This window comes from Staurois parvus, unplaced genomic scaffold, assembly GCF_062004578.1.
Source record: "Staurois parvus isolate SC_StPar_1 unplaced genomic scaffold, SC_StPar_1.0 ptg000298l, whole genome shotgun sequence".
NCBI classification, from domain to species: domain Eukaryota; kingdom Metazoa; phylum Chordata; class Amphibia; order Anura; family Ranidae; genus Staurois; species Staurois parvus.
In genome coordinates, this window is record NW_028318094.1 from 4,344,338 (window position 1) to 4,366,423 (window position 22,086).

Sequence of the window (22,086 nt, forward strand, 5' to 3'; positions counted from 1 at the left end):
CCCTTGAAGCATGGGGGTAGTCCCACTGCAAGTATAATTTTTTGTTTTCCCTGAAGCATCAAATTTAGGGTGAAGGGCTAATTTAAAATTATGGCTAACATTAAAGGTTGAGTGTAGGGTTAAATATCAGGTGGTTTAGTGTTCGGCTACATTTTAGGATGAAGGTTGAAAGTTCAGGATTAGGCTTTAGGGAGAAATGTTAAGGGAAGGATAGGTGGTCAGGGTTGATTTTACTGGGTATAGGAACAGGGGTTTAAGTGTTGGGGCATGCCTAATAGTTAGGTTAGGGGGTCAGGGTTGGTGCCCTTATGCTTGTTTGTTTTTACTTATTTGGTGACAAAACTCTGCCAGAAGTACCTCCAGCTTCGAGTTCTCAGTGCTGGAAAATATTGCATTGAGGAAACCAATGTACCAAGGGGGTACATATATTTAGAAATCCAGCATGGAAAAAGCGCAGGTATGCTAGACCATACACTTTTATATAGGGAGGGAATGTTATGTGACACCATGACACCAGAGGAAGGAGGGGGTGCCCATATTGTTAACACTCCAGGAGGGTGTGGGGGTGTATTAGGGACAGAAGGATGCAGAGATTACCCTCAGCTACAGTACATTGGCTCCTATCAGAAGGATGGAGAGAGGGGCTGGGGAATGTGAGGCAGTTGCTTGGCTACAGTAATAAAGGCACATTAGCATGATGGAGTGTAGAGAGACAGAGAGAGTGTAATGTATGTTCTAGTGTGTGTCTGGGTGAATGAGGAGGACCCTCTCTCTTTCTCTCACTGTTCAGTTAATCCTTCTGTCAGTTGATGTTAAGGCAGCATTTTAAGCACTGGATGGAGAGAGGAAGAGGCACAGATTAGCAAGGGAAGCGCAGAATCACTGGGAAGACCTGGAACAGAGAGCAAAGCTTGTTTTCAGCACCAAGGAGAGAGACACCAAAAAAAAAGCATAACAGCATCAACAGCTATTCCTGTGTGCTTGCTGCATCCACAGCTCGGAGCCTCAGTACAGCTTGGAAGGCCAGGGGGGGTGCTCATTCAGAGACTTCCAGAGGAGCTTTCCATCCTCCAGACAAGCAGCAACAAAGAATCTTTGCTTGGGAAGTAGGGCTCATCTTTCTTCTCCGCCAATGCAAAAGGAAATATGCAGTACATTTTTGCCTTCTTCTGCACCAGCTTTATAGGGGCAGTGCTTGGGGTTAATTTCCCCAATTTTCCAAACATTATTCAGATCGGTGAGTACCTGAACCTTGTTTTTTTTTATATTATTCTTTTGGGGGAAAGGGGAGCGACTTTGGCAGCCAGAGGGTTACTGGCTTATAATTCTCTATGATATGGGTTAAAGGGGTTCCTTGGAAATTGAAGGGCCACAAGCACTTGGAGATTTTACAAATGTGAGTTGCTTGGGGTTAATTGCACCAATTTTTCAATCATTATTCAGATCGGTAAGTACCAGAACCCTGTTATTTTATCATTCTTGAGGGGGATGGGACGCAACTTTGGTAGCCAAAGGGTTTACTGGCTTATAAAGCTCCATGCCACAGGTTTAAAGGGGTTCCTTGGAAATTGAGAAGACTCACAGGGTGATTTTACAAATGTGAGTTGATGATTTAAAGACTGATATGCATTGTGTCTGGGGTGATTCACTCCTTCCAGCACATTACAAAGTTTTGGTGACCTAGGCCAGTATGGCAACATGTGGCTCTCCAGTTGGAGTGGAACTACAAGAATTAGCCTGCTCTACTAGCTGGGTCATGCAGTTCCACCCATAGATGCAGTGCTGCTCCTTACAGCGTTAACAGTGCCTAAGGCAACCATAATGTACACAGTGCAGTAACCCATGGCAACCAATGGGGTTTTAGTTGACTGCGATAACATCAGCGAAGGAGAATTTCTGATTGGTGGGCGATTTCTCTTTGCTCATCAATGTTTCTCTTTGCCTTGCATGGTAGAATGAACCCAAATGTCTCAGATGTGAGCACTCATTTCCTGTTCTGTTTATCCTAATCTGTCAACATCTCATACCTTTACTCCCTTCCCTTCACAGAGCACATTCCTACCTGACTCCACTCTCCACGCTCTGTGCAAGTCCATCCATTCTCCCCTGAACCTTTAAATTCTATTACATTCGAATAAAGCATTATTATTGTGGAATTTCAAGCTCCTTAATCACGACTCTCTTCCTCCCACCCCCACTTGCCATGCATCATTAACCCATTAGATGCTGAGGTTGGGGAGGCTTTAGCTGTGCCAGGCACGGTGATGCTCAGCTGCTGTAGATCCTTGTCTATAGGGTCACTCAGTCACCACCATTATATAAGGAGAGGTGGAAGTGACAGTCTTTGTTCTCATTTATCAGTTCCTTTTTGATATCCCTTGGAGACATTGACCAGTATCTAGTGAAAGAGAAGAATTAATTGAATGTACACAGATGTGATCTATACCTCTAGCCAAGATGCGCCTGTGTGACATTTGCCGAGATGGGAGCACAAATATGTGCAATCTTTTCATGCTGTAAATGTTACAGTATAGATCTGTGCTGCATGGGGTATGAAATGCTCACATATACGTCTGCTTTAATAATTGATACACATACCGGTAGGTATATGTATGCATACATCAATGCATTTGTGTATATGTGAAAATCAATATCACATATTATCACTTACATGCATTATTACCTTGTACATAATTACATACTATTACATTGGTACATTATGTATGCTATGTAGTCATGTATTAGCTGTACAGCAGTATCTTGTTCATACTTTGGCATCCTGTTAAGACTTTGGCATAATATTTTGTATGCGCTTACATATAATAAGAATATAATACTATGTACTAATAACACTAGCTACATATAATACAAAGGGCCCCATTATAGTGTTGCATGTTAACTCATTATTGTGTCGAAAGGCCTAGACAAAATTCACAGAAGCCATCACGAGTTGTTTGTCTCAGTGAGAAACGCAGGTTTCCATCCAGACAAGTTGGAGTTCTTGGTTTTATATAAATGTTGCTATTGTTTGGATAATGTGTTCACATTATCGCTTGTTAGACCTGGTGTCTCATGGTCAGCTTTCTGTCATTGACTCCATACTACATACCATCCATTGCATTCAAACCATTACAATGCACCGCGTTAGCAGTTAAGCAAATTGTTGCTTCTGTGCATCCTGTCCTCTGTTAGAAATCCAATGCACACTATGTTCAGCACTGCAAAAGGTATAATATACTTTATCTTGCTTATCGTTCAAATAAATACATTTCAACTGAAACTATGACTGACGCAAACAATATCCACATCACAGAACTTTTTTTAAATTCATGTTGTCATTGCCAAGTATTCAGCAGTGGAAAAGTAGTGGTTTTGTGTACTTATTAAATGCCTGGATCTGTAACAGGAAAACATAAAAAGTCAGAAGCTGTTCAGCGCCTGAAAATCAGAGATAATTATTCAAAATGGCAGCGTTTTGAGTAAATTTTATATTACAGGGTCACTTTAAATTGGACTCATAGATATATTATCATAAATGTGTTACTTTAGCCAAGTAGGGAGCTGCAGCTCTTTTCCTAGATGGACTGCATTGCATTTTAATTATTAAGAATTTGAGAAATTATCTCATGTTTGTCTATTAAAGTGTATGCATATATTGTATATATATCAATTTTCAGTATTTTTGCCATCATGCCTAACTGTATTCAGTATTCTTAAGCAAATCATTTTTTGTGAATCCATTGCAAATGTTTTTACTGGGAGATCTTGCCAGGAATAGCACTTCCTGTTGAAAGCTGACAACGCTAAGCCACTACCTCTCAATTAGTAGGCAGCGTGCACAGCAAGCTCCTTCGGCTTGCCGATGGCTTTCCCATCAGGTCTATCATATAGGCAATGCTGGCTCACCAGGAGTTAAATTGCGAGAGTAAAAACAATCTTACACCTTGGTTGGGGGAGAGGGATAGAATAACCGTCTTCATTTAAGACGGCGTATTTTTTTTTCCAAGGTGGTAGAGCAATAGTGAAGAATATTATTGCTTTATTTTTTGCTGGAATTTTTGTTCTGGTATTAGCCACGCTGCAGTCCTCCAGCTTTCTCTATCCTCTGCCAGTCACACTGCATCAAGCTCATTGTCTACGCTGGCTTCCCATCTTAAGGGGTTTTTCTTTCCAGCCACCTGTGAGCAATAGCTGAGCATAGCTCTGGGAAAGCAAATTTCCCTTTTTTCCAGCACCTTACGGGAAGTCCCTAGGTAATTCTTTTAGGATTTAACAGAACGCTTCTGGTGGGAATGCCAGATACTGCTTTATTCACGAAGGATGTGCAAAGTGCAGTAACACATAACAGCCAATCAAAATTAACCTTACCCTCATCCAACTACAGAACATTGATTGTTTTGAACATTTTCTTTCCTCTTGAAAAATATAAATATACCTGAAGACGTACACAAATAAAGAGACAAACATTTTCTTTTTCTCTGTTCTTTAAAACATTCTTAATTTTGTGGACTCTCAGCATCTGGGCCTATTCAGTAATGTAAAGGTAAAGGCAGGAAACGACAGCAGCCAATCAGCAATCCTATTTTGCTGATTTCAGAGAGAAGGCATTTTACACATCAACATTGCTCTTAGCAGGTCTTTAATAAATAATCCAGAGATTAGCTTTTCATACCTACCTTTTATATTAGCTATTTCAATAATGGAGTGCAAAGATGTAAGCCGATATGCCAATTCCAACCAATCTGAGTTCTTCTTACCGAAATCAAAATACTGAAAGTCGACCTCTGATCGGACGCTGTGAGTTACCAACTTTCCTAAAAAAAAGAATTACTAAAAAAGAATGACGAAGTAAGGAGAAGGAATATAGAGTCAATTAGCTGGGCAGCAAAAAAGGCAGTTTGTAGATCTGGTATCTGTTTTCTAAAACGGTTAAGACTTTCTAAACAGTTTATTTTTGGGTCAATAAAAAATAATTTAAAGTCATAGTCAACAAATGCTATATTGAAATCAAAATGAATTTCATTTCCTTACAATTCATTGGTATACAATGCTTCATTAATTTGTCAACGTTCCTCTTAAGTATGATAGCTCTGATAAGATTAAAGGTATGCTTATTATCGTTATTATTTTACTATAATTGCTATGACTTTCAGCAAAATCTTGGAAACCAGCTTTCAAAAAAGAGATCTATTATTCATATTTGACAAGATGTGAGGAATTGAATGTTCTCTCACTATTGGGGAACTACATCTCAAAGCAAGTTGGGAGTTGTAGTTGCTTAGAGGCTGCTGGGTTGCTAAATGTATGTTCATTCTCTAGGCTCATCTGTAATGCTCGAGTTTACAAGGATGTAAATGTTGTGTCTCTTTACAAACATTGCAAGTGCAGAAAAATACCTGTTGATCCCACCAGAAATCCAATGAGCTCATAATTTCCCTTTGTAGTTGACAACTCTGCCCCTTCTGAACTGAAATCTTAAAGTCCTATTCCAGGAAAAGTTATGAACCCTCCTTTCACCTCCCTCTAACTCATTTTTATATTTCTTACCTAGGGAACAAGGTATACTCAATCCAGGTCCCTTACCAACACTCATTCCAGATGTGGGGACCGCTAACCCATTGCTACACAGCCAGTTCCCTACAGCCTCACCACTCTAATGTCACTGCTCTCCTGGATCTTGAGAGATCCTTACATTATGGTGTATAGGAGAGGGAGATGAGTTCTGTGGTCCAGAATAGGACAATTGCATGGGATGTCAGTGTTGTAAGTTCAAAGCAGTTTAAATGTGCCTTAAATGCACTTCTATCAATGCACACAATGTAAAGCAATATCATGCTGGAGTTTAGGTGCACACTATGGGAGTCACATCACCAACACTTAAGAGTTCCATTGTTGAACATGCACACAAATTTTAAATGTCATTTGCCAAGTGGATAAATGCTTGGGAAAACACATAGGTCTGAATAAGCCCTAAAGGGTTGATACACCTTGAGTAACCCTATTATACTGCCTGCCTGACTTAAACTTCTATTCCCCTTGAATTATTTAAGTGATTTTCAGGCAGAGTTTATCCATTAATCTAGACCTTACCTCATTCAGAAATCTCTGGGCTGGTGAATGACCCAATAAGTTCAGAGTGAGCGATTGTCACCAGTAACATTACCCTACAAATGGATATTAGTGTTCTGAATAATTCCAGCAGTCGGTTCGCTCTTCTTCCCTCTTCCACCTTCAGTTTAGCTTGATTCTGTGTGTAAAAGAAACGTGTTGATAAGACGCATTATCGAGCTTGGCTTTGGTGGAGAAAGTAATTTGTGTTTCCAGTGTAGAAGCATGTCCGCAGCAGAGGAGACATACAGATGCCCTGTGGCATACTGCCTCATGCATTATTTCATGTTTCCAGCCAGCGATTGGGAAAGAAAATCACTCGCTTTTTTTCTCTTGCTGGTGAAAAATATTCTGTTTCGGAATCTGACAGTAAAGCATTTCCTGAATTTTATGTTGATTTTTTTTTTCGTTTTCTTGGATTGTGTTCATTTTTTTGTGAAAATATAAATTGGATACATTTGTTTACATAGCACATACAGATTATATAAATTATCCTCATCGGTAAATCCACACGGGAGTTTACAACCTAGTGTTTAGGAAAGTTAGCGATGTAGACATTTATTCTAGGGTTACTTTGAGTAAAAGCTAATTATACCATGTGAATCTGAATGAGAGAAAAATGAGGCACTATAAAAAAAACCCTCAGAAATATCGGGGGAACACCCAGTGCCTCATTAATAGCTGACAAGTTGGAGCTGGGCCCAGGACCTCAGTGCTGCAAAGCACTACAGAGATTATGTGCAAGATAGATAGACAGATAATTCTATTTGATAAATAGACCTGCTGTGGTCTTAAGTCATATGCCAGATGGTCCATTTTCCTACTCTGTGCTATAGGAAATGCTTTCACTGGGGGCAATGGATAGCACATGGATGAAGAGTTTGCCACTATGGCTTTCACTTGACCTTCTCAGGACTATGCATGGTACCACACTACATGTGCATTATGTCATCAATGATGATGGTGGAGAAAAAGAACTTCATCTCACTGTGTTGCTTTAATGTTAATAATTAAGACACTGCTTCCTAGGTAACACTAATAGAATGCCCATCATGGAAACTGTCCAGCCTGATGACTTACTAAATTCAAGGATCAAGATTAAATGTGTCAAGCAAACACTGGTTCACTTTAATTATTGAAATTAAGGCTTACCTTAAATATTATCCAATGTGTATCTATATGCAAAACATTTTTTTTTTTAAGTTTTGGATAGAATGGAGAAGGATTAGCTCTGTTTGGGTTCCCCCAAAGTGGTGCAAGCACAGGACCAAAGACACCCATGGTGTTGACAGGCTGGCCGCCAGCACCATAACAACTGATGATGCCCTAGGGCAGGAGGCATGGTGTCATTTATTGCTATGGTGTTGGTGGCTAGTCTGCCCACATCATGGCAAACATAAGGCTGATCCAGATCAGGCTGCATGCAGGACAACCTCCAGCATTCAGGATAAGACAGAAGTCCACCTCTTCCAGAACGCATCCACCTCCTGCCTTTTGCTGAGCTGCTGGAGCCAAAAGGTAGGACTCTGATGAGAAGAGGGGACTGTGATTGGGGATCACTGTGATTGAGGAGCTCTGTGAGTTGGGGACTATGATTGGAGGTTCTATGATTGCACGGACTATACAAATGGGGGCTCTATGATGGGGGAACTCTAGTCATTAGGGTGGACCTGTAATAGGGGGACTCTGAAGTTGGGACTCTGTTGTAATGAGAGGAGTCTGTGATTGGGGGACATTTTTGATGATGGAGGGGGTTCACAGATATAGTGGGGGCCTCTGATTTATAGGAGTACTGACTCTAAAATGATCGAGAAACTCTGATGTGATGGGGAGAACATCTGATGTGAAGTTAATTTCATCAAGGCAGTTGTCCCAAGATCAGGTTTCCCACTGATAAGTAACATTTACATTTTTAAATTTTAGCCTTAGATGCCACAAGATTGTTCATACTTTAAAGGGTGCCATGACTGAAAGAAAGGTTGAAAAAGCTGGATTCAAACTCCTGTTACTGTACTGTGAGTTTATGTTGAAGAGATTACTTCACTTCCTGCCTGGTAAGAAGGTTGTCTTAAGGACAGGAAGTGAGGGGAATCCCTCCAACAGCAATACATACAGAAATATAAATGTGTTGTTTAATTAAGTAGGCGATACTAGAACAGTGTGGCAACAGGGTGCAAGGACAGTGAGAGGAGCGATGAGAGAGACCTTAAAGCTAACCTGAGCTTTGGCCACTCAGGGCAAAACAATAGGATCACTTTAGTAGTGGCTTCGCTGGCCGTGCATACTTCCCTTTACTCTACTGCCACTCCATGCAGCCACCACTAGTGGAGAAAAATATGCAATATTTTGACTGGGTAAATGACTTGTTCTCAACTGACAGCACTGTTAATTGGTTGCCTAGGAATCCTTTTGCAGGACTCTATTTCTGCTTCTGGTGGCCTGAAAAGAGCTGTTAGAGAGTAAGAAGAAGGTAAATGAAGGTAAGCAGTTGTTGGGGTCAACATAAAAGTAACCAGTTGCAGTTTGTGACACATGGCCAAAGTGCATGTTTGCTTTAACAAAGAGTGAGGTATGCGTTTAGCTAAAGAAATGTACAGGGAAGGGAACAAATGTGGAGTTTGGTGGTCCACAGCATCTGTAATTGAGTCAAGTGGTTCAGTGACTTTTGACAAACACTGAGGTGTTATTAATGATAGATAGATAGATAGATAGATAGATAGATAGATAGATAGATAGATAGAGAGGTAGATAGATAGATAGATAATTTAATTTTTAACTAGAATGACCAAGGCAGATTATCTAGTTTTGCTAGTTTAACTTTGGTCTCTGAGCCGTAACAAAAATAAAGATTTGTCTACTCATAAGCCTGTAGAATTCCTTGCATGAGTCTATCACTCAAGCTTTAACACACAATGGACATTTTGTAGTTTATGAACAAAAGAGTTGTAAAAATGATTCACTGTATATTTTCAAATGGCTGTGTTCAATGGCATTATTATCTTCCATTAGATTGCAGATATTCCCACTGTGTTCTTTTAGGGAACCGTGGTTGTTCAGACTAAGACTACTGATTGGCACCACAGCTGTATTGTTTTCCTATGTAGTCATGCGGGTGGGAAGACCATTAGATCCATTAGATCTGCATGCGTAACTCTTGAGATACTCTGCACAGCTGTCGATACTCTGAAGATGCGGAAAAAAAATGTTCTTCCACGTTCACTCTTTTCAGCTTAGAAAAATCCACTCAACGCAGATTTACAAAAGGAAGTATTAACTGCACAGGAGGCTGAATTAAAGCATTACTTTTTTAATGAAAAAAAATACCTCACAAAACTTGAGGAAATTCTATTGTCAGGGTTATAGAAGTAGTTAGTGTTGGGGCATTTGGTCTATCATGTAGGAAGTATAGGTTGCACCCGGTTCAGTTAGGCGATGACGAATGAAGAGGTTTTAAAAGGGATATTTAATAAACAGGGATATGATTTCCTCATATGTGGTCCATATAGTAGACTCTGTGGAATGTTGTGCACTAAGGGCATCTCAATAGATTACTTCAATAAAGGACTGGATATTTTTCTAAATGCGAAGGTCATCTTCTCTCCTCTCATACACAGTTTGCTTTCTTCCCCGTCCATGGCTCTCTCTCCCATCCACAGGTCACCTTCTCTCCTCTCGTCCACAGCTCACCATCTCCCCCCCCCTCCACTGCTTACCTCCCCCCCATCCACAGCCCACCTTCTTTCCCCATCCACAGCTCACCCTCTCCCCCTTGTCCACAGCTCGTCCCCTCATCCACAGGTCACCTTCTCTCCTTTCATCCACAGTTCACCCTCCACAGCTCTCCCCCTCATCCACAGGTCACCTTTTCTCCTCTCGTCCACAGCTCACCCTCTCCCCTTGTCCACAGTTCACCCTCCACAGCTCACCCCCCCCCCCTCAACAGCACACCCTCCCTTTCCACAGCTCATGATATCCCCCCCTCCACAGGTCACCTTCTCCCCCCCAAAAGGAATTGTGGTGTATGTGGGCGGGTACACTAGGATTGTACATATTGAATTTGTCTGAGAGTCTTGGTCTGTCCACCACTGCAAGTGGGGCTGAATTACATCACTGCTTCCTGGAGAAAGAACTACAGAAGGGATGTGCCAAGACCAGTGGCTCGAGGAATAGGAGGCATAGCAGCCACCGGTCTTACAAACAGTAAACCAAAGAGAATTAACAGTTTGACTTTAAAATGAAAACACCATTTCAGACCAACTACAGAGTGAACCAGAAGATGGATGACATATTCAGTGAAGGTAGGAAATCAGCAACAAGGACATGTAAAGAAGTTTTTGCTCAGAGTTCTGCATTAAGGGACAGGCTGGAGAGGAGAGGGCTGCTGCAGGGGGCACAACGGCTTTCTGCCATGTTTTGGCAGAAAAAAAGCCCTAGTTATTAACATATTAATAAAATATCTTCGTAGAATATTGCTTCAGGGAGTACATGATTGTCTTTAAGGATGTTTTTTTCCATGTTGGACCACACTTTGTTTTCCTTCTCCTGGACCAGCTGTGTTTTTAGGGTTCAAAGGGTGCAAGTTTTTTTTTAATTTGTATTTTTAATTTTCTTTTCATTTTTTAGGGGGGTTGAATTTGACAAGGATCTGCCTTTTAAACATACAGTATAGAACACTATATGCTCAAACATTTGTAGACACTGGACCATCACATTGCTAAATGAGCTTGTTGGACATCCCATTCCAAAACCATGGACAAAACAGCCCTCTTTTTGGTTCTATCAGCCTTCAACCTCCTGGGAAGAATTTACATACAATTTTGCAGTGTGTGGGAATTTGTACTTAATCAGCCAAAATAGCATGAGGTCAGCTACTGATGTTGGACAAGAAGACTTATCCTGAAATTGGCATTCCAATTCATCTCAAAGATGTTCAGTAGGGTTGAGCTCTGCAAAACTACTCAAGCTCCACACCAAACCCAAACAATGTCTTTATGAACACACATGGGCACAGTCATGCTAGAATAGAAAAGGGCCTTCTCTAAATCATTGCCACACAGCTGGAAGTGTACAATTGTCTTAAATGCTTTTGGTATGCCGCAGCATCAAGAGTACCTTTCACTGAAAATGCATAAACTTAAACATTTGGAGGGATGTCCACATACTTTTGGACATATATGTAGGTATGATGGTCAGGTGTCCACGAGTTCGGTCTTATAGCGTATGTAACTATATGATACAGTTTAACTAAAAAATAAATTGAGGTTGATCTTCAATCAGTCTCATTCATTTGAGTTTTTCCAGTTTAAATGAGAAAGAAGCAATCTGAAGGTCAGAAAATTTCTGAACATTTCTGATAGTGTTTTGGGCCTCGTTCACACTGATGCGATTTCAGGCGCTACTTGAGTCACACTGAATCATATGGCAATGGAAATAACATTGCTTCCAATGGTCCCTGTTCACATCAATGCAGCGCAGCTGTGATGCAACTTTGGGAAAGGGTCTTGTGCAACTTTTGTGCGATTTACAGTGTGACTTGGCCCCATAGAATATGCAAACCTCATCCAAAATGCAGTCAAAGTTGCACTACAAAAATGCACTGCAAATCGAGTCAACATCACATCACAGTAGTGTGAACCTAGTCAAATATGCAACAATATTATAGTATTTAGGTGGTATGTTCATCATTTCTATCTTAAATGACAGACGATTAAATAGCAGTCGAATACAATTGGTAACAACATTGAGAGTGAAACCAATATTGGATTAATGAAAGATGATTTCGGATTGGTTGATCTGAGCTGTTAAACTTTGCACAGTGCTGTTTGCCTTACTCAATAAGCCTGTTTCTGTTCTGTCAGAAGCAGCAACATTGGCATTCTGTTGCTTGGCCAGAATAGGGCTTCTTGGAAATGGAGAAAATTGATGAATTATTGATTATGGTGAATGTTTTCTGTGAATTCGATTGATCTTAACATTCATCATATGAGTGAGCGCTACATGACAGACGCCAGAGGGAATGCTTTAATGTGCGGATATATTGCATTTAATCACTGTGTAACGTGAGCATCCCAGTAAAGCAGACTGAACAGGGGGAGAGACATCCTTCTTTCGTGTCACTGCAATAAGCGCTGACATAATTCTTTGTGTGTTTCATATGGCCAAGTGTGACTAGGGAAGGGCAGAATTTATTGTTCAGAATCTGTTCTTACTCCTGCCACTAGAGAATTGTATAAAATCTTAACAGACTGAATTTAAAGATATTAAATGACAAAACTGACAGATGAATGCACATACACATATAGATGCACAAAAAATGTTATTTTTTAAGGGCACATTCACACTTATGTGTTGCAGTACCACATAGTAAAACATGTTTTACAATGGTTTACCGCAATGCTCATACCCTGTTTATAGTGCCATTAACTTTGAATGGTATCTCGATGCACTAATACAGTAGCGGAAATTGCAGTGCTCCACAACACACGTGATCATATCACAGCTGCAGCTTTTGCTGGATAGAATAATAATGTTTCTATATAGTGAAAGGTGAAACTTGACTGCTTGTTGCTCAGAGTAATTCTTAGTATGAGCTCATTGTTTTTTTCAGTGGCCCTGTCTAGGATTCGTTTTGACATCAGCCCCACAATACCCATTCTTTTGAATTAGCAGCTTTGTGATGGATGGAAAACACATCCAGGCAGATGATACCATTTTCTCTATCACAATTATAAACTGTAAAAAAAATACACTGGTATACTTTCTCCACCGCCAGCCTGCTGACAGTAAACAATCAGCATCAGATTGATGAGGTACTCCCTCTGCTCACTTTGCACTCTATTCCTATCAGCATGTTCCTAGTCAACACCTTTGCATGCAACTCACTTGATTGGTTCTAGATCTTTTTTTCTCAGAAAATAGGTGCATTAATTCAACCACTCCCCCACCTTCCCCTGGGATAGGGGGGGCAAGGGGTTGAGCGTTCTGCAGCAACTGGACATGGGAGGGTCCTAAAGGGGAATTAAATAATAGGAAGGTGCTATATACAGAGTGCATGGTTCTGTTGGATGCTAGGTACAGGGTTCAGGAGAGTGCTAGGTACAGGGTGCAGAGTTCAGGAGGGTGCTAGGGATAGGTTGCAGGGTTCAGAAGGGTTCAGGGTTCATGAGGGTGTTAGGTACAGGGTGCAAGGTTCTGGAGGGTGCTATGTACAGGGTGCAGAGTTCAGGAGGGTGCTAGGGATAGGTTGCAGGGTTCAGAAGGGTGCAGGGTTCATGAGGGTGTTAGGTACAGGGTTCTGGAGGGTGCTATATACAGAGTGTAGAGTCCTGGAGGGTGCATGCAGGGTTCTGGAGGATGCAATGCCTGGATGCCCAGAATTAGTATACCAGCTGCACTCAGTTCAGCGGCCTGGACAGGAGTGTTGTCACTTCTAAATACAGAAGCCTGGCTTCTGTGTTTAGAAGTGACAGTTGCGAGCAGAAAGCACAGGGCCAGCGCCGTTCTGGCTGAAAAAAAGCCCTGACTCCCCTCTGGCTCCCAGTCCTTCCCCTCCTTTCCCAGTCTGCTGTATAGAGGATTGCACAAGGCTGATACTAAGTTAGTTTATACTTCATATAAAACACAGTGGGCCCTCCTTATAACCAATGAACAAACTCCAGCTCCCAATGAAGTCCCTGAGAAATACAAGAAATGTGTAAAAATAAACGGTACTGCGCTGGAAAATACTATTCAATGTCAAAACCATTGTGCTCAAAAACATGAACTATAAACATATTCACAAACATAATATATACAATAAACCAACTCCTGAATCCAGTGTAGATAATAATAAGTGGTAAAATAATAGAAAATCACAATAATCCTTCATTCATTCTTCATCAATAGTGACCACCCATCATGAATAAATATAAATATAGGTGCAGATGTGTTCCCTCCAACACCATAAACTCTTGTGGACAAATTCTCACCTTCTGCATTGGGCCTTCAAATTATGAAGGTCAAAAAGACATGTGGGTGGGGGGTACCTTTTGCCTGTGTGCATGCTCCTCAATGCCTGGGACCAGGCTGGCCCCTGTTTATGTGAAATCAATCATTATGGCAGTACCCCAACTCAGAGATGAGGCGTACACCATGTGCAGTAGTTAAGTGTACAGAGTTCCTCTGTGAAGCATGCTGTCCCTTGTCACTACACACCTTCCTCATTGTATGTTGCATTTAGGAGGGATACCACTGAGCTCATGCCCTCTCCATCCGTCCAGTGTACCTCTGTCACCTCATTCCCTGTGACACAATGGGGTCCTACCGAGCACATAAAGCAGACTTCATTTGTGCACTTAGTTAACTACTCCTGCTCTCTTGTACCATGCGTCTAGTTTGTAGGTTTCTGTACTGTGGGCTCAGTTCCATTACTTGTAGGGAACAGACTGGTGGGGAGGGAGTCAGAACACCAACCCCCTTGATACCAGAGGACCCATTGCCATGCCATGTACTGTATCATACTTCATGACAGGCTGCTGTCCACTTTCCACCAGTCTTTGGTTACCTCGTGGCAACTACTTGCTTTCTAGCATTTCCTTTGCTGAGTTAACCCTTTTTGGTGGCCTTGCTTTCATACCCTTTGTTTGCTTTACAGGCCCTGTTCTTTCAGACCAGGATCAGGAACAGTTTAACAAACTTTACTGTAAACTCTTGTGACAGTAGAAATACAGATACAACACAATCCAGGCCCTAAATGATTATTGGGTGGCTGACAAAGGCATACTTATCATTACTGGCATTCTCCAACAGCTGGCAGTGTCCTCTGGAAGTCCATTATCTTGCGGGACTACGTGGTGCAGCGTCCCATGCTGGCTCCCTTCTGGAACTCCTGATTTCCCTTGCACTCTCCGGACTCTCTCAAATGTTGCTGATTACATGCCTTTGCTTGGCCTCGCTGTTCTTCCCATGCAGGCAGCTCTCTAGCTCTGATCCCTTCCCTTGTATTTATCTGGCTTACAGCATGGGGCAGGACTCAGAAAGCCCAAGAAAGTGTCTAGACACAGGTAACCCCTTCCAACCATGGGCAGCCTGAACTAACTACATTAGTTAGTGCAAATGCATGTGGTTGCTAGAGCAATTAATACAACAGCATAAATACATTAAATGGCAGCCCACAAGCACCTGCTTATAGGCAGGGCCCCTTAAGCAGCCAGGATGGGCTTTAATGGAGGCTTGAACTGATTCAAAGTGTCCAGCTCAAGGAAACACCCAGTAATGCAACTCAAGGGAAAAAAAGGAAAAACATAATGCTCTCTGTTTGTATTTAAAGCCAAAGGTGTTTATTAAAAACTCACTCGCATTAAAACCATGCATACATGGTAAAATGGTTCTTGCACAGGAGCCTTTTGCTGACTATGTTCACCAGTGGTTGTAGCCATTATAGCTTGTGCTCAGTGAATGCATGCAACAGTTGGAGGCTGCCTTCATTTTGGAGAGATGAATTGTAAATGGCAGACTGTATACCGGTTGCTCACAGTCAGAACTAGAACCAGTTTATTCACACAACCTGATATTGTGTACATTATCCTGAGATTTGTTTTATCATGGCCGTACAGCTGCTAGCTGCGCCGATTCCCAGCATCCCTGACTGGTTTGGAAACACTGGTTACTTTGTTGTCTTCTTCATTCCCTTAGTTGCTGACACCATGTGACATCACCCTGTCCCTTAGGGCAACACAAAACCATGAGATTCCCGGCATCCTGGATTTATGTTGGCTTCATTCTGAAGCAAACGACTGCTGAATTACAATTTCAGATCTTGTTTTCCTTCCCGGAGTTGTCAGCTGTGTTGAATTTTTTTTTTCCTATCTCTCTCCTTTTTTTCTGCTTTGTTGCCTTCAGGCCTTTGGGAAGTGTTTTCTAATGTATGCGGGGCTTGTGGATTAATGGGGTGACTGGTGTGATCAGCATTCCTAACCCTTTCAGTGTAAAATGAATGCAAAGGGATTGTAACATCCCTTTCTGTACAAGGATGAGGACTTTGTAGAAAACACTGGAAGGCTAATACATGAATTAGAGGAAAGTCTTCTCTTATCTGTGTTATCTGAAGCAAGCAGTCAGACTGTAACCAGAAGTGGCTTTAAACAAAAGATCATACCGAGGCCCAGGCTTAAAGTCAGGCTACCCGACGACCGCATTAAAGTGTATGTAAACCCCAGCAATTCATTTATCTTATTTGCTCCCTTTTGGTCTGTTGAATATACCATTGAAAGTGTTTTGTTATATCTGTTTGGTAAGGGCAAAAAATACCAACTAAAATCATCGCAGCTGATAACTTCCTGTGCTCTCTGCCCATGTTACACTGTTATCAGTTGCACTGTTGTCATTTATCTAAGTGCATTACAGAACACCATACCTCACGTTATGGAGTAAAGGAGAGAAGGAGATGTTCTGTAGTCCTGTCCTAGTATGACAATGCTGCTCCTCCATAGATACAGTGGAGTAGGTGAGCAATGTCAGCCTAGGATAGTAAATGAATTATTGGCAGGATCACCAAGTAAAAAAAAAAAAAGATAAGAAGCCTGAAAAAGAAAAATGAATGCAACCATCACATCTAGGGACTTGTAAGTTGCAATATACTAAAAGTTTGCTCTTGGATTTTTATATCCTTTTTAAAATCTAAGATAAATGTACTGTATATTATGTGAGGGGCTTACAATTTTGTAGCTTTCCAGTTATGTTTATAATACCAACCTAAAGTTTCTTAGTGGTTTCCGAAGCACAAAATGCATAAATTTTCTGTGAAGGCTTCATACCATTTAGTTCTGATGCTGTGCTAAAGAAAGTCTCTGGAGCAGGGACAGACTGACAACTCATGGGGCCCCCGGGCAATAGGCGATCATGGGGCCCCTGTGTCCTTGCCCAAACTCAAAAAAGCCTATGAAAATGGTACCAGGGGCATCTCATGGGACCCCCTACTGACCCCTGGCCCTCGGGCAGTGCCCGAGTTTCCAAATGGTCAGTCCGCCCCTGCTCTGGAGTATAATCTTTAAGGGCTCATTTACACCATCAGAGTGCATTGTATTCTTTATAACATGTGACCTCTGGTATGTGTTGAAATGGGCCAATACAATATGTTGTAAAAAGTATTGCATTGTTTTTGCTTTTTTTTAACCCCTTATGTGGGTTTCCCTCTTATGTGATGTGTTTGGCTGCCACTGTGATCACTTGATCAGCAGACTGCTTCATCATTTCCTGATCATTAACAGCAACTGGGTGCTGTCAGTGACAGCGTGGCCACTGTGCTGGGGGCATTGTGTGATGCCCAGCAGAAACAAGGAATGCCTGTTGTATACATATATGTGGCAGGTCAGAATTAAAGTGAAACTAAAGGCTTAAAACTTGCCTGTCCAAGGGCCCTGCACTGGGATTGGCATCTCCTTCTGAATGCCTATCTTAGGGCCTCTTCATTGGCCAGCAGGGGATGACATCACTCCTGCATATAGATAGATAGAAAGGGGAAGGCCGTCATCCCAGCACTCAGAGACCAGCCTAATGGTGATAAGCTGAGCTGCGCATGCACAGCTCAGTTTACAGCACTGGAGAAGACAGCAAGCAGGCAGGTAGGGGCAACGGATAACGTAAGGAAATTAAAAAAAAAAAAAAAAATATATATATATATATATATATTATATTTAGCATCTGAATACTTTCAATAAGAACCTGTTAAACCTATTTTTAAACATTGCTTAAAGAAATCACCACTATTTTATGTTAATTGAAAAATCCCTATAATTGCAAGCACACCTGCTAAAATTTCAGATCAGACTTAGGACCTGTGTTGATGGGCTTTTGTACATGTCTATGGGAATGCAAACCCGTTGGAAGGTTGAAGTCAAATGCAGAACAGAAGCAGATCAAAGACACCTGTAATAAATTCTAATTGGTCTCAGAAGTGCCCTACTGTCAGGCTCCGCCCAACGGGATCTCTAGTGGTCCACAGAACGGGATTCCCCAGGGCGCAGAGTCTAAGTCCCAGTCTGCCTTTTCATCAGAGCCCCAGATGGTGGGGTGGACTTGATGCACGACTGGAACCAGGTCGCGACCCCTGGGTGCACCCAACTATGGTAGAGGGTCCCACTGAGGGTATGTACCCGGGATGAGCCTGCTGTAAAGGGGATGACAGGTCCAGGTCCGAGCGGAATAGATGGATGACTGCCAGGAGTGAGCGTGGTCAGACTAGCCGGGTCGGTAACAGTGGGGACAGATGCGGTACCAAGCAGCAGACAAAAGAGTAGTCAGGTCACACGCCGGGTTCCATAACAGAGGATCCAAATAGTAGTAACGACAGGCAAAGAATAGTCAGGAACGAGCCGGGGTCAGAGCAGGAGAGGGTCAGCATAAATCAGAACAGGCAGAGTTTGGCAACAAGGAAACGTACTAGCAGAAACACGGGAACTAGGGGCTAGGAAGAGTCGGCGATCTGCGCATGCGCGCAACGCTGAGCGGCTGGGATCCCTGACACCTACACTGTGTCGAGATGCCAGGTTCTACACTAGTGTTGGCTGCAAAAAGTATCTAGATATTGCAGATCACCCTAGAAACACCCTAGAATTATAGGTGAGCCTTAGAGAATGGGAATCTCTGCCTTGAAGATAATTCTTGAAGGCAGAATCAAAATTGAGCTGCTCTGGAAAAAAAGAATAAAAAATTTAAAGGCAGATACTGACCATTATTGTAACTGAATTTTTTGTTTTTCCCTTCAAATGTTTTTTTCAACATATACATTTGCTGTTGTCTCCTATATTTTAAATTAGCAGAAGTATGATTAAATAAATAGCAGAAATGTTTGTGGTACTGTGCACTATTTCCTCTCTGTGTCACGGAATAATGACTCCTGAGTACAATATAAAAGAAGTGGGACTTAGTGGGAACAGAGTGTGAAGCAGAAACAGCTTTCCTCTACAGGCAGCAGAGAGGGGATTAAGAAATAATTGAAATATGTAGGCGGTTTCCTCCTATATAAATTAATGCTGTGGATCAAATTCAGTCTGAAGAGTAAAGCAGATGGGGAATCAGAAGCAGAAATGGGCCAAGTGATTTGTGGCAATTTCTCTGTTTTTCTTTTCTACAGCCTTTTAACAGACACTGACAAGTACAGCTATCTATCAGTCTTATCATTCTGTATATATATCTATCTCATCACTCTATATATCTATGTAACTGAACTATTTATCTATCTATCTATCTATCTATCTATCTATCTATCTATGAACCCTTGGTATAACTATACCCCTGTAGCCCAATCTATGGCCTGCGATCCACATGTACCATTTGGAACTTGTATGGCCATCAGGGTCCCTGCAGATGGTAGTCTGTGCTTCCGTTATGTAGGCGTTTGCTTGGGCCAGTGAAAGAAAAATATCCTTGTAGTAGTGAAATTATTTGGTTTATTTCTTTCACAATATCTTACATTTTCTGTGCTGTCCATCCCTTTTCTGTCTCATGTTTTTTTTTTCTTCTCATCATTTATTTTGGCTCTTGCTGAGAGGAATATCAAATGTGGCACAAATAATGTTTAAAGGGATCTCACTACAGAGTGGGTGGTGCTTACCTGCCTATGAGGCGCAGCATAATCGCTGAAGGAAAGCTAAAGGGAGGAGCCTGAGCATGGCGCTGACCGAGAGCTCAGTGTGAGTGCTCCCAGAAAGCTGGCACTCCCTGTGACCCGCGAGATAGGAGTGTTCAGGGGGCTCCAAATTACTTGGGGTTCAGGGCCGCTGCCACTTGGGGACCTGGTTGGAGAGTGTGTGTGGAGAACCGCCGGAGATGGGCGGAGGTGGGGAGGTGGAGGACGGATAGAGAGAGGAGGTGGCTGCCTGGAGGGGAGGCGGACTCTGTCGGAGGCTGGAGTGTTGGATGCCGGGTGGTCACATGGCTACCGCAGAGGAGCATTGAGAAGCGGAAACACTGGCCAGCTCCTTACAGAGGAGAGACTAGCCCCACTGACCTTTATGTTACAAGCCTACTCTGACTGTCCAGGAGCCCCAAAACCCGAGAAATTGTATAGAGGGTGAGCCCCCCCAAAAAAGCTTGGGAGATCGGCCATCTGGCAGTGTGAGAGGTCCTTGTGACAAAAGAAAGCCCATCCGTAGCTGAGATAACCTAAACAGGAGGAAAGTGGCACAAAGGAGGTGCAGAGGGGTTACAAGGGATGGTGACTTTACAAAATTTTAAAAGGATCTGCACTGTTTGAAGTGTAAGTGGGGGATCACCCAGGGGGGCCAGAAGGAGCAGGCATAGAGGCATAAGAAAGGTGAAGATACTGGAGATCCCTAGGGAAAAGAAAATTTAAGAGACGCTATTTTTGGAGAGATATATTTCCAGTTTGCCCAACAGAAGTAAACCCCTAGCTGGGAAAAGATAGAAAGTAAATTAATAACATGAAAAGTAAAATGGCAAAGGGGGGGGGGGGTCAAAGACTTCCCAAACAAGCTCAATTAAAAAGTATATACCCCCATAAGAAAAAAACTTGGAGGGGCAGACCCCAGAGTGACAACAGGGAGTAAGCGTCAGGCAGGAGATGGAGGCCACCAATGGGGATCATTCCAGATCATCTATGGGAATATCCAACATTAGCCAAAATGCTGAAGGGAGAGATATGGAAAATGAGTCGGTAATGGAAAACTTTGAAGAGCAAGGGAGGACCCCACAGATGCTTACTAAAGCTGATATAGCAGATATGTTTATGAGACTGGAGCGCTCTATAAAGTAGGAGATGGCAACTATATATAAAGATCTGGGGCAAGTCTTGTCGCAAGTAGAAGAGACTGAGGGGAAATTGGATTAGCAAACCCAAGCAATAAAAACATTACAAAAACAGATGGAAGATATGAGAAAGGAGCAAAGGAGTCTGCTATATAAACTGGAAGACCAGGAGAACAGAGACAGAAGGTGTAATTTGAGGATACAGGGCTTACCTGAGACCACAGAAGGAGAAGATCTGAGGGAGACTATGGTGAAAATGTTCAAAATAATAATGGATAGATCAGGAACAGAGCACCTGAAGATTGATAGAGTGCACAGAATAGGAAGAGCTCAAGGAAGAGGAAATTGAAACCCAGGAGATGTAATTGTATGATTCCATCATTATAAAGACAAAGTGGAGTTAAGGAAGAAGATAAAGGGAAAACCAGTAATAAAATTCAGAGAAGTAAATATACAGATGTTTGCCGATATATTATCAGAAACATTGGCTAGAAGGAGAATGTTGAAACCATTACTGGAACAAATGTAAAAACAAAATGTGCGATAAAATTGTGGGTTTTCCTGCATGTCTAATTGGTTCTCGCTCTGCAAGATTAAAATTTTTGGAAGATCTGAGAGATTTTTGTGAGAGACTTGAATTACAGCATGTGGACATTCCAGGATGGGAGAAGGGATTGGAAGAGAATAGGGGAATAGAGATCGATAGCTGGCATATAGTCCCCAAATGGAGAATGCACCATAGATAAGATAGGGAAGGAAGGAGAGGAACGGAAGGGATTTTTTGGAAGTACGTAGTTAATTTTTTAAATTTTTTCTCTTTTGTTCCTCCCCTCCCGTGATATTGCCTACTAAATAAAGGGTAAATAAAGGGAAAATTTAAGAAGAAAGGCGGGAAACAGGGAGCTGCAGATACATCCAGACATGAGGCCTAGGGTCTGGGAACACAGTCTGGATGGGTGCTTGTGGTCAGAGCTCCACCCCAGCTCGAAATCGACGGTGGGATTAGGACCACATATGATTCAAAGCATGGGGGGTGGGATATGGGGAGGGGGGGAGGGATGGTGAGGGAGAACTATATAAGAGATTGCTCCGAGCTCCCTCGAAAGGCTGATGGAACCCTGGGTGGGAAGAAGGTAAATGGAGAAAGGTAGAAGAGGAGGAAAGGAGAGGGAAAGAGAAGAAGGAAAATAATATATACACAAGAGAGATGGATGAGATCAATTTTATGACTTA

General features: G+C 42.1%; 1 protein-coding gene across 5 annotated transcripts in view; it reads left to right on the plus strand.

The window, feature by feature from the left end:
- The first annotated feature begins 594 nt into the window (after positions 1–594).
- The window catches only part of GRIA1 (glutamate ionotropic receptor AMPA type subunit 1), a 382,121-nt gene continuing 360,629 nt past the window's right edge, over positions 595–22,086 (plus strand). For 4 of the 5 annotated variants that reach the window (XM_089682810.1, XM_089682811.1, XM_089682812.1 and 1 more), the window contains exon 1: positions 598–1,237. In XM_089682810.1, coding sequence (XP_089538936.1) covers positions 1,147–1,237 — 91 coding nt within the window. In that variant the 5' untranslated portion in view covers positions 598–1,146. Of the gene's footprint in view, positions 1,238–22,086 lie in introns of all 5 variants that reach the window. The other variant, XR_016313529.1, reaches the window with a different exon arrangement.